This window comes from Gossypium hirsutum, chromosome A03, assembly GCF_007990345.1.
Source record: "Gossypium hirsutum isolate 1008001.06 chromosome A03, Gossypium_hirsutum_v2.1, whole genome shotgun sequence".
Classification (NCBI taxonomy): Eukaryota; Viridiplantae; Streptophyta; class Magnoliopsida; order Malvales; family Malvaceae; genus Gossypium; species Gossypium hirsutum.
Genome location: NC_053426.1, coordinates 13,975,185 through 13,991,938, shown reverse-complemented (window position 1 = coordinate 13,991,938; position 16,754 = coordinate 13,975,185). Strand labels below are relative to the sequence as shown.

At 34.6% G+C, this 16,754-nt stretch overlaps 1 protein-coding gene, 1 long non-coding RNA gene and 1 pseudogene across 2 annotated transcripts; 1 reads left to right on the top strand and 2 right to left on the bottom strand.

The window, feature by feature from the left end:
* Positions 1–222: 222 nt before the first annotated feature.
* LOC107886215 (uncharacterized) lies at positions 223–1,606 on the bottom strand. Its single transcript, XR_001680666.2, has 2 exons — positions 1,019–1,606; positions 223–711 (listed from the first exon to the last, which is right to left on the bottom strand). It is a non-coding gene; the product is annotated as an uncharacterized lncRNA (long non-coding RNA).
* Positions 1,607–3,378: 1,772 nt separating this feature from the next.
* LOC107886214 (uncharacterized) lies at positions 3,379–5,716 on the top strand. The gene is made up of 2 exons (XM_016810084.2): positions 3,379–4,199; positions 4,817–5,716. The coding sequence occupies exons 1-2, from the start codon at positions 3,725–3,727 to the stop codon at positions 4,918–4,920; spliced, it is 579 nt and encodes a 192-aa protein (XP_016665573.1). The 5' UTR covers positions 3,379–3,724; the 3' UTR covers positions 4,921–5,716.
* LOC107886213 (serine/threonine-protein kinase STY13-like) lies at positions 4,976–9,881 on the bottom strand (annotated as a pseudogene).
* Positions 9,882–16,754: the final 6,873 nt, after the last annotated feature.

The window sequence follows — 16,754 nt, the reverse complement described above, 5'->3', positions numbered from 1 at the left end:
TCAAACAATAGCAGCTAAATATGTTTGGTTAAATTTAATTATTAGTCTTGTACTATGCGTACAATTGTAGGTTTAGTCCATATTTTCTAATTAGACCATTCTAAGTCTATATATTTTTCAAAATTTGAAATTTCAATCTTAAAGCAAACAACAGTGATTAATCCATTAAATGAATTTCTTGCTGGTAATATGTAGAAATAATAAATTGACAAAAACAAACAATAAAACAAAACTAAGTCCTTCATATGACAGTGGTTAATCATTTTTCATATGTTTTGTAATAGGCCCATTTCGCCCGGGCTTACACAAAAACCAAAAAAAAAAAGAATCAAAATAAAAAACACCAAAATTAAAGTCCAAAAACAATCCTCATACAAATTGTAACATTTTTACAAATAAACCCAGCCCAATTACTAAATAAACCCCTAACCCAAATCAACAACCCAATACCCGAATAAATTAAGTCCCTAATAGGCCCAATCCCAGAACTAGCCCAAATGGCCCAAAATTTCTGTTCCAGAAATTGAAATCCGAGCTAAACAGCGCCGCAGCTCCCACGAACGTCCCCTCGCGCCGCAAGCAACCACCAGTGGCCTTCACAACAGCCTCCAGCCAGCCGATTTCAAAGCAGGCTCATAGGGCCCAAACATTGAAGCTTCTGGAAGCCTTCGCACTATCGCCCACGAGCAGTTTCTCCATGCACAGCTGTACCTGCAACAAACCCACAAGCCACAGCAACAGAGGAATAACAAAAAAGAAAAATCGTTCTGTAATTATTATTGTTATTATTTTTTATTTCACTTGGCTATAAAAACCGAATGTAATCTGTAAAAGAAAAAACTTACGCACACTATACGCATGCAAATCGAATAGAGAGGAAATCAGTCAAAATTTTCAAGATGATTTCTGATTTGAGTTTTTCTAAGTTTTTTTTCTTTTCGATTTGCTTTCTAGAATACATCATTGTTGCATTTTTTTAAAAAGAAAAAAGAAAACAAAGGAAGGAAGCAAACCTTACCGTGCGAATACGCCATGGATCTTCTCTTTGCTTCGTTGGAATCGAAGTTGAAGGAAGGTCAAAGCTGAGAGATTATTCCTCAAAGGCACCTTATCATAGAGAGGAATCGGCGGTTAGGGGGGAATTTAGGGTTTGCTAAAGGAAAAAGAAGGAAATTAATCAAATTCGGCTAATTTAGCCATTTTAAAGGATTGGAAACGGCGCTGTTTTGACCAACTTTAATGGTCTAAAAACGACGCCATATGGTAGTCGCGACCCGATGACCCGGCCCGTGTTCGGATGAGATCCGCGTGTTTGGGCCTTAGAGGAATAATTGCGTGCAAGGTCCTCCCCTTTCGCACGAGTCGTCGATTGCGCTTTATGCATTTTACTTTGTTTTTTTTAATTTGGCTCTATAATTTGCGCGTATTTTCATTTTGGTCCGCGGTACAACGCAACGTTTTGGGCTCGGGGTTATTTCCAATTCTAGTCCCTTCCATTTGCGCGCATTGCACATTGATCCTCTTTACGATTATTTTATTTGTAAATTGTCCCTTTTGTTTCAATTTTGTTTTAATTAAGTTTGTTTTATCCTTATTTTAACATTATTATAAAAACCATTATTATATTTTTTTCTCTTTTATTCTATCATTTTAACATTTTGAATACTATTTTATATATATAATTTGTAATAAAAATTCATTTTAGTTTATGTATACTATTAATTTTATATTATTTTCTTGTGAATCTATTCACATATTTTAATGTATGTATTCTTTTTGTTATTTAAGGGGAAATCCATCTACTTTATGTGTAATTTAAATTATTATTAGGCATATACTTGGTACTTATAGTTGACCTATATATGTTATTAACGCCATGTTATTTTATACATATAGATTTTATATTTGTATATATAATTGTGTTTTTTAATCTATTACATATATAATTTATAAATTAACTTAATTTTATATGCATTATTAATTCCATGCTATTTTTACAAATAATTATTTCTCAATCTATTTATATATATATATATATGTTTTGTAAACCTATTATGTGTATTTCCTAAGATTATATCTTATTATGTATTCTTGCTATCCTTTCATATTTTATATATTATTAAATTTTCCTTTATTGTATATATTTTAACAAATGTTTTTAACACTTTGTATGTTATTTGATCTAAAAATCTTCATTCTATAATACATATTTTGAGGATTACATATATATCTCTAGGTTGTTTTTACAAATAGTTTCAAATTCATCACATCAATTCATATATTATGTGTTCATCATTATTTAAAATTTGTCTTATACCATATTTTATCTATTTTTTTTTCATTTTGTTATGTATATTTTGCATTGGTTGTATTATATTAATCTATACATTATTGTTGTACTATTTCTTTCATTTTTATTATTATCTCAATTGTTCTCCATACATGCTAGGAAGGATGGTTTCATTTTGCTTAGATTAGCTATATTCAATTGTTTGATTTAGTTGGTTAAATAAGGTTATGTTATCTTCGTTCACCAAGTATTGTATTTTAAGCATGTATATTATCCCATGCTAATTATTTTTCTTTTGGTTTACAAAATGTTGCTTTATAATTCCCAACTCGTTAAAATCAACTATTCCATTGAATTTCAAATAAAATTAATATGTTTTGAGTTTACAAATTTTTTTAAAAATCCTAAAATAAGGCAATGTTCAGTATTTAGAAATTCGAGAAATCGTGCCCTAACGTGCTGGGTTTTGATTTTTCGTTGGACTAAATATCTGGACACCCTTTGTAACTTTTGACCTAAGAGCTTTTGGAAGTCAAAACTCGATCGTGTTCTCAAAAGTATAAAGGGTCGTGTCCTATCGTGCTGGATGTGATGCTTTATACTTTTGAAACGAGAAAGTTTTGACGACCAGCTAAAATCACTCAAATGTTTTAAAAAGGAACCACATTTCAAATTTTTTTAAAAAGCCTAGACATAAGGACATCAATTAATCAATCTGGTACCAGTTTTTGGGCGTAGTGAGGGTGCTAACCCTTCCTCATACGTAACCGGCTCCTGAATCTATTTTTAAATTTACGTAGAACAAAATTATTTTAAGTGAAACAAAATGTTTTATTAAGTGATCCAATCACACCTAAACAAAAAGATTGGTGGCAACTCGACATTTGGTTTTAAAAGTCAATCCCCGTTTTTTTCAAAATAAAAAATGGTTTTGACAGACGTGTTATTATTCATATGATAGTATGTTTACTGCATCAAAATTTGGAAATAGCAAAGCTTAATTCAATGAATTTAATAATTATCATTAGTTGAGGACTAAAATTTTAAATTTTTAAAAAGTATAAAGGCAGGTAGTAATAACAGAATTTAGCCTAGAACAATCATCTATCCATCCATCCGCCCGTCCACCCACCCACCCGCCAATCAATCTCTCATTTCTATTTCTGTGGGCACACCACAAGCATTCATGCCCATGCTTTAGAATTACACTCCATGCAGCAGATTTTTCAGTTAATTAGAAAAACCAAAAAATTAATCTTTATAAATGTGGAGTGATGTTCATCACATAAATTAGCTAGCTAGGTTAGGATCAGACTACAATATTCTATCTACGACAGCTAGCGTGTGAGGCTCAAATTTATCCCAAGGAATAGGATGCCACAGCAGTATGGATTGGCCCCTACATCATGACCTAATTCCTACAGAGCACCACCGATGAAGAAAAAGCAGCTCCAGCCTCAACATGACATCAACAAAGACCTTCAAATCATCAAAGCAGTAGCACAAGCCTGGCACTCTCACTCCGGTACCTCTAGGTCTACCAATGAATTCGATGCTTACCCACGTCGACATTTCAAAGCTAGGCCTTCAAGATTCAAGCTTGAAGCAATGAGCAACCCATCTGTGAAGCTTAAGGACGAGCGCACTAGTATTGCTAGTACTCCACATTGGGACTTCGCCCAATCACTGTGGGATTCATATGAGCTTGTCACCCTGGCCAAAAAGCTTGAGACTGCTCTGGTTCTCGATGACCCTTTTTCAGCAGCTGGGTCAGAGTTAGAAGGAAATTCAAGTAGAGCACAAAAAAGGGGAAAGGAGAGTAAGAACAGCCTTAGAAATCTGTTAAAAAGGGTGTCTTCTAGGAGATTCGTTGAAGCTGATATTAAAATCCCCCGTGAAGATAACAATGGTTTGTGATCCTTTTTCTGTTTCCTGCTAGTCTTAGGTCTATGTGAAGTGTGAATTGGATTGGTGGGTCAACAGTACCACATTTTTCGTCCTGCAACAATAAACATATTGATAGTAGTTCCTTTGGTAGTCTGAGATCCAACAGATAACCTATTTTGAAGGTTATCCATCCTCTTTTCCCAAGTTTTAATTGGAATCCTCTTTTCAATATCTGTGCATTTGGAGTCGTCTAAAAGTTGTTCAGATAACACATTAAAAATTATAATATATATTTTTATTTACAAGTGAGTTATTTAATGTGAAGAACCAACTCATTTCTGATCAAGTTATTTGATGTCTAGAAGACTAGAACCACCAAACTTGTAGGCTTGCACATGGAACAAGGTTTTTAGGATATATTTCCAGCGTTGCCACAATTGTCAGCTAGGCCTAGGCTTCCATTCACCTCAAGCATATTATTAGTTTCTTCAATCACATCGATATTTTATTTTTTATTTGCATTACAATTTAGGGTCCTACTTTGGAGTACTTGAGGTGTTAACACAAAACTTGAATCACTTGCTTCTTTGAATTGTTGGCTCAATTACTTTAAATTTAACTGTTTGATTACTTCAACAGTCAGGGTCGGGTCGGGTGCTAAGACTGATGAACCATTCACGTTATCTCAGTTAACAATTGGACAGGATCCAGAAGGCAACTCGATCAATACTATAGTGGCTTGATTAGATATGTTGTATATATATATATTGATTCTGCTGGAATTACTGCATACGAAGGTAATGTATATGTGTATACTATATATTAGTATTCATAAATAATTTTCAATTAACAGCAACTACATATCAGGCCACACCTAAGAGCAATTACTATGCTATCCAAGCAACCACCATTAAGAGCTTAGTTAACTTACAAAGAAAAAGAGAAAAAAGAGAACACAGAGTCTTGGTAGCTCTCCAAGACAGTGACAGGTCATTTATTTAACTAGTGTATGAGCAGCAATACTTCATATATTTAAGTTACGTGGCCTGTCGTTAAATCATGATCGACATGCTTGCTCCAAAAGTCTCAGACTCTAGTGCATTTTGAAGGTCTTCCATTTGCACAGTTCAAAGGCTTTGTGTTTCTGCTGGATGTAGCCATCAGCTTGAGAATCAAGGGTGGCTTCATCAACGGTCTCTGCATGCTCAACCACCTGAACCTTCTTTCGGGAGTTTGCCGTTGGGGACCGCTCAGCGCACTGATCTTCTTCTGGAAACTCAACCTTGTTGTTGAAGGCCTTGTGGACATTGGGCTACTGAGGGGCACCAGGGATCATGGTGGCTGATCTTTCCATTCGGGAAAGATGAGCTTGGTAGTCTTGGGACGTGGTGTCCCAACCGGAATTCTGTCTGGGAGTATATACTAAGCTCCTTCTCATTGTTGTCTGTACTACTCCCTTCGCTTCCAACTATGGCTATGAGTAAGCTTGTAATATTAGAAGCTGCACATTTATAGCAACCTTATATTATTTATTCGTAAGTGATAAGATTGCATCCTGTTCGCTGCTTTATCAAGTTGGATTCAGTTTAATCACATATAAAGACGGAGGAATAAAATATAGGTAAAAGAAAAAGAACCAACGACAGAAAGATTTGGTTAGAATGTGATGTCACCTGCTGCATTATTCAATGACCTATACAGGAATCAGAATTTCTTTATGATAGTGAACACGTGTTTGAGGTTCCAGTGGCTGGTTTAGGAGACACGTTTGTTAGAGCCAAAAAGATACCCTGAAAAGCAGATCCTCTCGAATTTTGCTAATGGGAATCAAACTAATTTGCCATCAACCCCTCTGAAAAAAAAGTTCCAGAATCGAATCCCTAGCATCAAGAAAAATTATTTTAAGCTTGCCTGCTTTCTTGGAACTATTTCACTGAAATATTTTGAGTAAGATATTGGAACCCCCTGCATATTTGGATCACATTCTTATAAAAACACTACTTGCAAATTGCAATGAAAATTGTTTTGAAGTGCATTAATGCAAGAGTATAACATAATTACGAAAAAACTGTTGCTAGTAATAGGAATCGTTTACAGCTACTCTAACCTCTTAGTCTGAGGCCGTGTTGCTTTCTTCTCCTTTAGAGTGATTAACACTTGTAATTCTTACAATTTCTTCTTCTTTTACAAGAAAAAAGAAAAGAAATTCCTTCCTACACCCATCTTATCATTAAACATTGTAATATACCCCCCAACTGACCAATTACTGATGATGATCAGAGCCATTTATTTCCAACTATGAACTATCGTGAGCACAAAATGACAGAAACATCAAGATGAGATAGATGCCAACATTTGCTTTTACCCAACTGAACAGGACTTCCACTTAGTGTCACTTATCATTCTAAAATATATACCGTTCGATGTTATCAAAAAGCTTACTTGTTAGGCAAGCGAGCCCTCTTTGGCTTCTTTTGATTCCAACATGGTCAAAGCAGAAGAAGAAACTCCTCTGTTTTTTATCTTTCCTGGCTTTGGGGGTTTCCTCAGAATCGTCACGGACTCCCATCAAAGAGCTCGTACCTGGAGACTCGGGCGCCAAGATGGAGTTCTCTGAAGCAAAAATTCGAGGAGGAATAGCTGTTGGCTCAGGAGGACACATACCAGAAATAAAATTTAGGAGCACCTGGATTATTTCACTGAAATTAGGACGAGCATTTGGGTCCTCCTTGATGTTAGAATGATGGCCAATTCCTCCGGCAGGTTTTCAGCACTAGGCCTCACATTCTGTATTGCAAAACATCAGCTAAATTTAACAATACTTGAAATACAAAAGGTTTTAGCACACAAGCTACTTTAATCAATCAGTATAACACGACTGGACTAGAAACGTTACATGGGGGGTTATTACCTTAAAAGCAGCTGAATATGCTGCCTGGAGATTTGACATGCCTTCAAATGGTAACTTGTTGTGCAGGAGCTCCCATAGCACAATCGCAAAGCTGTAGGCATCCACTTTATGGTTATAATGCTTCGTTTCTCCTTGCCTTAATGTGACAGTGCTGTACAACTATCATAGTTTAGCCACACAACCAAGATTAATTAGTGGTTTAGTATGAAAAGGACTGAACAACAAACCAAGGTGAAAATATAAGTACCTCTGGAGCCATCCAGCGGTATGTTCCTGTTTCAGCGGTATGTTCCTCTCGCGCTAAGCCAAAATCTGCTAGTTTAACTGTTCTATTGTCTGCTGTCAAAAGCAAGTTTTCTGCAGAGAGAATATGCAGATACAGTGAAAATTATGACCTCCCAATGCTATGTTGAATCATTCGTGTCGCTAGCATCAAGTTTTCTGTTTCAACCGTTTGAGGGGGCATTAAAGATGGATGTGCATAACTTCTAGTTAAGCAGGATTAAGTTGTAACACATAAGTTAACTCACACAACTGGTTCTCTTATGTCAAATGTTATTATTTTCTTTATAGCCATTATACAAGTACAGCAAAACAACAACAGACAAATATAAGATGACAATAAAACATGAGACCCTAGTTTCACCACCTAAAACAATCAATATGCAGCTTAATAGACTTAACGGTAATGATTTTATACCTTTTGTGATACTATCTTTAGCAGGACGAGTGAACCCAACATCTGGAAGAGATTCAATTTGGTTTCCATTGGAAGCAAATCCATGCTTTTCTCCAATTATATCGGATGCAACTGATTTTTACTTATATAATACAATTGGGGCTTTTATAGGTTCCTTGATGCCAACCAACTGCATCAGATTTATATGCAACACAATACTTGCATGTCAAAATGCCCGGCTCTACACAATTTTTCATTCTGAATACTGAGCTGAAATTTAATATTTTCCTTACAACTTCTTAGAGTTCCCACCCATTTTCACATGCATGAACTGCATAATCTTCTTGCATCCCTTCATAGTTCTTAGAGATGAAAAAACTCAATAAAGCCCACCGGCAATCAAGAAACTAATTCACTTAATTGATGTGGCCATCTGATTCAAAATTGCCCTATGCCTCCGTAAAGCAAAATCCAAACCTTATCCACGTTCAAATTTCAAAACCCAGAAAATGCAGATGTAAAATGAGAGAATTACCAGGCTTCAGATCACGGTGTATGATCCCATGAGAATGCAAGCATTCCATACCACAAGCTATATCAAGTGCGAAACCAATAGCAACACGCATATCTAAGCACCTCGGCCGCATGTTCAGCAAATACCTCCGTAGAGTCCCACCCAGCAGAAGCTCAGTAACTATCACCATTACAGGCTCCTTGCAGGCACCAATAAACTGTTAAAGACAAGGGTTCAACAATCAGAGTTAGAATTGAAAGAAACTATTACAATGGCTAGTCAAGTATTATCATCACTTAAACATCACATAAGCAACTATGCTAAGGGAACTGTATCCAATCCTACCTTCACTAGATTTTTATGCTGCACTCTAGACAACATTGCAACCTCTCTTGCAAACCGTCCTTCTCTCTTGGCTATCTCCTCAGGAGTTTCTCCCTTATGAAGTATTTTAATTGCAACAGTCTGGTTTTTATATCTGCAAAAAGAGGAGACAAAAGAAAGAAAGTTGAGAGAGAAAAGGTGACATTGCTACAAACAATATATATATATATAAAATTACGGATAAAACGGGCTGAAAACATATTCAAGATCTCAATCCAGATGCAACTAAGTATAATTCAATGAAAGTCTTCACTATTTTACAAGAAGAATTAGGTATTCCCACTCCCCAGTTTCTGTTTGGGAAACAGATTAAAGTTTTAGACAAAATGGGGAAAGAATAGAACATAAACTAGACATGAATGCCTGGAATATCAGCTAAACGTAAAACCCACAAATAAATCAGAAAGACTACTAATTCCCCCAATTGATAGATTTTGAACAATGTAATGATGAAGTAGGTGAATTTGGCAAAGAGAAAAAAAAGTTGGGACTCACAGTGAAGGCGTTACCAGAAAAATACAAACCAGTAATCAAAGATGGAAACAAGTAAAGGATTTTGCAAACTTACTTTCCCTTATAGACCTTGGCATGAGCTCCTTCTCCGATTCTTGGACCAACAAAGAGATGCTTTGGATCAATCAACCATTTAGCATCCAATTTGAACTCATCAGCCGTGTAAATCCTACTCCCAGAATCCATAATTCTAAAAGAGGAAAGGGCTCAAACATCTATATCTAGCAAGTAATCATCATAAAAGTTTACCCCCTTTGTAAATAGTAAAAAAAACATATATCAGAAACTCGAAAAGATGGAAGCTTTTTCAATGCTCATTCATTCACCAAAAAGCTGGAGTTATGGGAAGAGAGTGAGAGAAGCAGAAAAAGATATGATCTGGGGTGGTGAATGTTTTCGATAATAAACCTCAAAGATGCAATGTTTCATAAGTGTAATGGGTTGGATGTGTCCTAAATGAAAGAAGGCAAAAGAAACGAACCCCACGTGTACTGTACTGTAGTTAAAGATGGAGGAAAGTAGATGGTATGATGAAAGATACCCCAAACTACAGCAAAGTAAGGAAAGCAAGGGAAGATACGTTGAAAGTCCAATCTCCAAACATGTGTCATCAAAACTCATGGGGAAAGAAGACTAGAACAACATCAAATCTGCTCTTCATCATTTCCTAATCTTTCTCCTTCTAGTTCAACTTGACTGACTCCTATTATTTCACTCCATCTGGGTGCTGTCGTATAACAAGAGTGCTAATGTAAAGTTAGATTTTTCTATAGCCGGCAATTAACATGATGATTTTCTTTTTCTAAATATTTTTTGACATTTAATTACAATTTGAGGACAAACAAATATAGTTTATTAGAAATCTTCATAAGCATAAAGCCACATAATTATTTTTAGATTTGTTCATGAATTCTATCTTAACTCGATTTTAAAAAAAAAATTAAACTCGGGCCTAAACTTGACTTAGCCTAGCCAACTCAAAAGCCTATATTAACTTCTAACTTAAGGTTTTGGATGAATTAGTTAAGAATTAATATAGTTATTACCTTTTGGTCTCAAATTAACTTAACTAACAGACATAAGTTATTTATCTTTTGACTTCATAGTTTAAATTGGGTTAAATCAAGAGATGTTTGATAAATTATTCTTTTGACCTCATCTACCTAAAAAAAACTTACTAGGGTCGTCAATCTAAGGTTTAATTGCACTCAATTTAATTCAACTAATTCTAAAACAAACCCTAATGCTTCAGTCAATTAATTCCACCTCTGCTTGTTAATCTCCCTACGGGTTTAGTTCCTCGTGAATCTAGATGCAAATTTCACTAATTTCAATTCACGCATTCAAACAAATATAAAAATAACAAAGAAGGGAAAAGAGATTTTGATCCATTGGGATGTCGATTAGGCGCGAAACTGAAAACTCGTTTAACAGTCGTTGAACAAAACTCGATCATAATCCGAACTAAAATTGCAATTGAATCCAAAGCTGAAGTAGCAATAAATTCCCAATTAACAAACCTTAAATCCATAAACTAAAACTAAAACTAAGGGAATAAGCTCCATCAATTAGGTATTAAGTGTTGCTATATATAGTCTGCTATTTTCTGATCATATTAGGTCAAATACAAGTGATTAAGACGGATTAAAATGGCTTGTCAGACGAAAACACCCTTAGCTATAATTTGGCCTCGTTGAATTGATGTCGCGACACCACAAGACCAGTGTCATGACATTTAACATGAAATTGGAACTTCCTTGGCCTTAAAGTTGGGTGTTGCGACATTGCACTCTGGTGTCGCGACATCAAAAGTGAATGATTTCTCCTGAAAGTTCAAAGTAGAGTGCCATGACATTGACACCTTTAATACCCCAATTTTGCTTTAAAGTTGATGATCGTGACACCACCGGCGGATGTCGCGACACCTCTGGTGGATGTCGCGACATTGAAGTTGTTTCTTCGATTCATTGGCCTAAAATGGTGTCCTGCACACTCAATTAACCCAGTAGTCTTTCATTAGGCCTAGATTGTCCTAACAGGTCATCAAAGCACTCAAAAACACTTATTTTATTGAAGTTGAATATGAAATACTAAAACAAAAAACTCCTAGAAAGCTAATCAAATTACCTGAAAATAAGCTAATTAAATGATAAAAAAACCTAATTTTGGCAAATTAGTTGGGACTTAAATCATCAGTTGTATTGTGAGAAATATAATAGATCATTACTCTAGGTAAGGCCCACAAGTGTAGGCTAAAGTTGAACTGCGTAAACAATATCAATGTTCCTCTTTACATATATGCACTTTTGGTTTCACGATTGAAACTATGACTACAGTTCCAAGCACTATTTTAGCAACAGTTTTCTGTTTACTGAAGTACGTATCCCATCGTTTCTATAATTGGTGTCAAAGCCTCTCTCTAAACATAAATAACAATTATCTTGGTTGATATACTTGTTTGGAATGGAATGATCTTCAATCTCATGCCCCTTATGCTCAATGGAGTAAATTGTACATATTGGAAAGCTAAGATGAAAGTGTTCTTTAAGTTAATGGATGAATGAGCTTGGAGGATTGTTGTAACTGGATGGACTCATCCGTTAACTGAAACTGAAAGAGTAAAAACTCTCAAGGCCAAGGCACCCTGGACTACTGAAGAAGAAAAGACTGCTGTTACCAACTTTAAAACCCTTTATGCTATTTTTTTGTTGGGTAGATGGAGAGGAGCTCAAGAAAATCTCTGAGTATGCTGAAGCCAATGAGGTCTAGGAAATTCTAAAGACAACCTATGAATGGACTAATACATTGAAACAATCAAAGCTTCAAGTCTAGAAAACTAAATTTGAGATTCTAATGATGTAGGAATCAGAGACCATTTGAAAGATCTATGCAAAACTCTATGACCTAAACAATCAAGTTTTTGCCTTAAGGAATGAGTACTCAAACTCTAAACTTGTAAAAAAGGTTTTTAGGCCAATACTTGAGAGGCTCAATATCAAAGTAACAACCATAAAAAAGGCCAAGAATATTGATGCATGGGAATTGATGAGCTAATTGGATTTCTCAAAACTTTTGAAATCAAGATGGAAAAGGCTAAGAAGGGCAAATTAAAATTTGAGAAGAATATTGGTTTTTATGTGGCTGAAACTGTGCCCATTAAATAAAGCACTATTATCAAATAGATGTAAGAATAATTGGCTTTACTTACTCAATGGTTTAACAAGATGGATAAAAAATTAGTTTTGGAAGGAATAAAAATTTTGAGTCATCTAAGGCTATCCAAAAAGGAGAAAGAAAAAAATAAAGTTGAGTTAAATGAACTTGGTAAGGAGAAGAAATAAGGAATTCAATGTCATGAGTGTAATGGCTTTGGGCATATCCAAACAAAATATGTAAATACTCTTAAAAAGAAAAAGAGATAATCACTATGTGTGACCTAGAGTAATGAGGAAACCAACTTAGAATCAGAGCAAGATAATGAACAAGTGAGAAACTTTGTTACTTTCACATCAAAAGTGGATAAACCAGATGCTTTTGAGTGTGAATCAGTGACCACCTCCGAATGTACTAATGTCAGGAGTGTGTAAACTGCTACAAAAGATAGGAAATTAGGTGGTGTCCACAAGTGTACGAATTAAATTGTAATATAGTTTGTTAGTACAATGAAGTATTAAGAGTATTTCGAGGGTTGTACCTAAGGGATTACAATTTAGGGAAAACTGATATTAAGTTAATTACCAGAAATAATTACTAATCTACTTAAGTCACGAATTAATAATGTTAATCTGGAAACAAGATGATAATAATAAACTAATTGAACTAAACCTAAATCTACTCCTAGGTTAATGTATCTGCTTCTCTTATTCCTTGTTTCGACTATGCGAGTTCTTTTAGCCTAAATCCATTGATTTACTTGATTAATTATTGATGTAGGATTCTAAATAATTGGCTAGTAATTAATCTAGTAAGACCTCTCAGCCTTCTATTAACTTAACTAGTCGACAAGAACTACTTATCTTTCAATGTCACGATTCAAGCCGGGCCAGGATAAGGTTTTCACGTATAAGCAATACCAATTTCAGTTTCATTCCCACCTATATGATTTCTTTGGGTCATCTATCCTAGGGTTTAAGTTTTTCCTTCCCCAACCACTAATTTTCTAAATGATGCTTGGTAGGCAATACCGATTTTGGGTTCATTTCTACCTAGATGACTTCTTAGGGTCGTCAATCCTAGGGTTTAATTGCACTCAACCAGATCTAACCAGTCCAAATGAAACACTACCTTCCAATCAATTAATTAAGTTAATATAGTTGAAACATGTAAAATATGTATAAAGCCTAAATTGATTCTAATCTTTACACAAACATTCAATTAATAATGTTAAAGAAAGAAATATAAATAATAGAATAAAGGAAAAAGATGTTCATGAATTTATCGATGGAAGCGTGGTTCTGAAATAATATCCACTCGTGAAAGTCTCACTTCAGAATAGGATCTTCCGATTACAATAACATACATAAACTAAGCAAAATTTAAGAAGGAAATAAAAATGTCAAAATAACTTCTGTTTCCCTAAAATTATGTGTTTAATCTGATCATAATAAACTTTGTATAGGCTAAACTCAGAATATTAAAGTGCCTAAACTATTCTTGAAGTAATTAGAGTTCAATTAGGAAAAATACTCCTAATTGCCCTAAAAAACGTAGCTGTCACATACAGGGATTTTTAGGTCTTGCAGAAGTCGTGTTGCAACATAGAGGGTGTATCGCGACACAGTATTGGCGTGTCGCGACACAGCAGACAGTTTCATTCCAGGACTTATTTTTTCTTTTTTCTTTAGTGTTGTGACATTGGTGTCTTGGTGTCGCGACATGGACATTAGTTTTGGTTTGAATATGCATCTTTAGCTCCTGATTTGTACTACAAGACCATGTAACTTTATTTAGATATATAAGATGTAATAAAAACTACTAAAAAGCATAAATTAGTACTTCAAACATGGAAACCTAAATATATACTAAGATGCTTTGATTTAACTATTAACCAAGCTAAAGTTATGTGTAGAAAGGGATGTAAATAATAGTGTTATTCATGGAAAATAAATAAGATGAGTGTAATGAAGAAAAGAAACATGAAGAATTGATGAAATCCTACAATTTCATGTTGAAAAAATGAAATATTTTGTGTGATGTTATGTAACACCCTTCACCCGACCCGATCGTCAGGTTTGAGCTATGGAATGCTATAGTCAATGCTAGAGTAAATACAATCAAATATAATACATTGTAAAATAAAAATAATTTAAACACAACAATTACATAACATAATCACATCATACAACCTTTCTCGAGTTTATATGAGCCTATGAATGCTCTAAGATTAACCCAAAATTGAAGCAGGACCAATTTGCATCATTTTTAAAATTTTTCATTTAACATCGTGATGTGGAGGGTTTTCTCGTCATGACGTGACTAAATGTTTTGACCTCATTGTGATGACAGGGTTCCTCATCATGCTATGGTCTAAAGTTCAAGCCTCATTGCGAAGACCATTGCTTGACATTGCGATGTGGACTCTATTTTTGGCTCGAACTATGTCTTTTGATACTTATTTCATTCAACCGAGCCATGGCATGCAATTGGTGCATCAACACTCACTCAAACCTGCATAAGGACATTCCAAAATATACCTATTCACCACATTCAACCAAATTCAAGTAACCAATCCAACCTAGCTTTCAGGTGATGCCAAACCATTCCAACTTAACTTATTTAAGTTCAACCTAACAAATCATACATTAGTTCATTCTAAAACTTTATTTACCATGTCATTTCCCATTCATTTGGTTATAAAAACATCACATACCTAGTTTGACACTTAGCCAAAACATACACAACTTTAAAATCCATAATCAAAGCTTAACCTAAAGTTCAAGCAAACCAACATTTCCAAGCTAGCACACTTTAATACATGTAACAACCCGATTTTCAATGGTGCCAGAAATGGTGGTTTTGAACCACGTTCTCCAATAATTGAGTCCATAAATATTATTAAGTAATATTTAAATTTATATTGAATTTTTTCTAGTGAAAATTTTTAATTGGATAGTTAGTTAAAGTACAAATGAATTGACCCTAAAGTTAATGGTGTCAAAAAATGAGGTATCAGGACCTTCAATTCCGTAAACCGAGCTCTTAAACATTTTTATTAAATATTTACAAAGTTATTGTATAGGAGAATTGAATTTTGGATTAGTAAATTTGTCGATTTAGCGATTAATTAAGCTATAAGAATTAAATCGTAAAAACCAAAAAAGTTAATCACTATTGATTTTTATTAGTTAAAAGGATTAATTAGTAAATGTTCAAGGATATATGAAGAAATTGAGAGCCTCGTCATTACGAGCCCTAGCCCAACCACTCGAAACAGTGTCTTCTCTTTTCCTCTGTTGTTTTTTTTGTTCTCCCGACACCTCAAGCACCCATAGTTCTTCAATTTTCTTGTTTCTAAACATTAATCCTTCAATTTTTAGTAATTTCTTTCATAAATATATCCTCCAAGTTGTAACACCCTTTGCTCGGCCCAGTTGTCGGACCTGAGTTATAGGATGTTACAATAAAACATGGACTTACAAAACCATTAGAAAAATCTTTTTTTAAGTCATTATAATTCAATATGAAATCTTTGAACAAAAACACGTTGCTAGAAAGGAAAGGAAAGGAAAATGAATTTCTACCACTGTCTATCCGTTAGAAAACTGTTGACCTGTCATCAAATGTAGCTGTTAATTTGGGTCAATTCCGCACTTAACGAGCTTGTTTTATAAGCAATTTAGGATTTTATACTATGTTTTCAGTAGTTAGGCCTTAAGAGTAAAAGTTAATAAAATAAGTGTTTTTAACACATTTTGTGGATGTTGTGACCTAATAGGCCGATATGAGCCTTAGGTTGTGCTAATATGTTCAATTGAGTAGGATGAAGATATAAAGGCCCAATTGACATGGAAGCAAAGGACGAGTGATGTGCAAGCCTCCTAGGACGTCAAAGTACCAAACAAATGACACAAGGCTGGAAGTGGGTGTTGTGTCACACCATTCAAGGGGTGTGGCGCGACACACATTGACGTGCTACCCAAGTTTATCAGGGTTATTTTTGTCCACGCAATTAAACTTATACAAAGACCTAAGACATGCTGAAGACTTAATTTGCATTGCCGAAACCTTTATAAATAAGACATTAGGGGTTGAATGTAACTAAGTCGTCCTAGATACCTTCAAAAAACCCCTAGTAGTTTAGGAGTAGGATTAGATTATTTTCTTTTCGGTTTTTTCAATACTTTTTGTTTTTCCTCTTGAAATCAGTTTTGATTCAAGAGTCTATCTATTTAATTCAAGTACTTCAGTTTGTGTGCTTTTGCAATTGATTTAATTCTTTATTCCAATAAAAAGATTTACTACTTTGTTACTCACTCGATATTCAATCCACGGTTATTCAAATCTCTTTTCTCTTTCGAGTCTATCATGTTCTTCACATGATTTGTTCAATCAAGGAAGAGAATATGAATAACGTAAG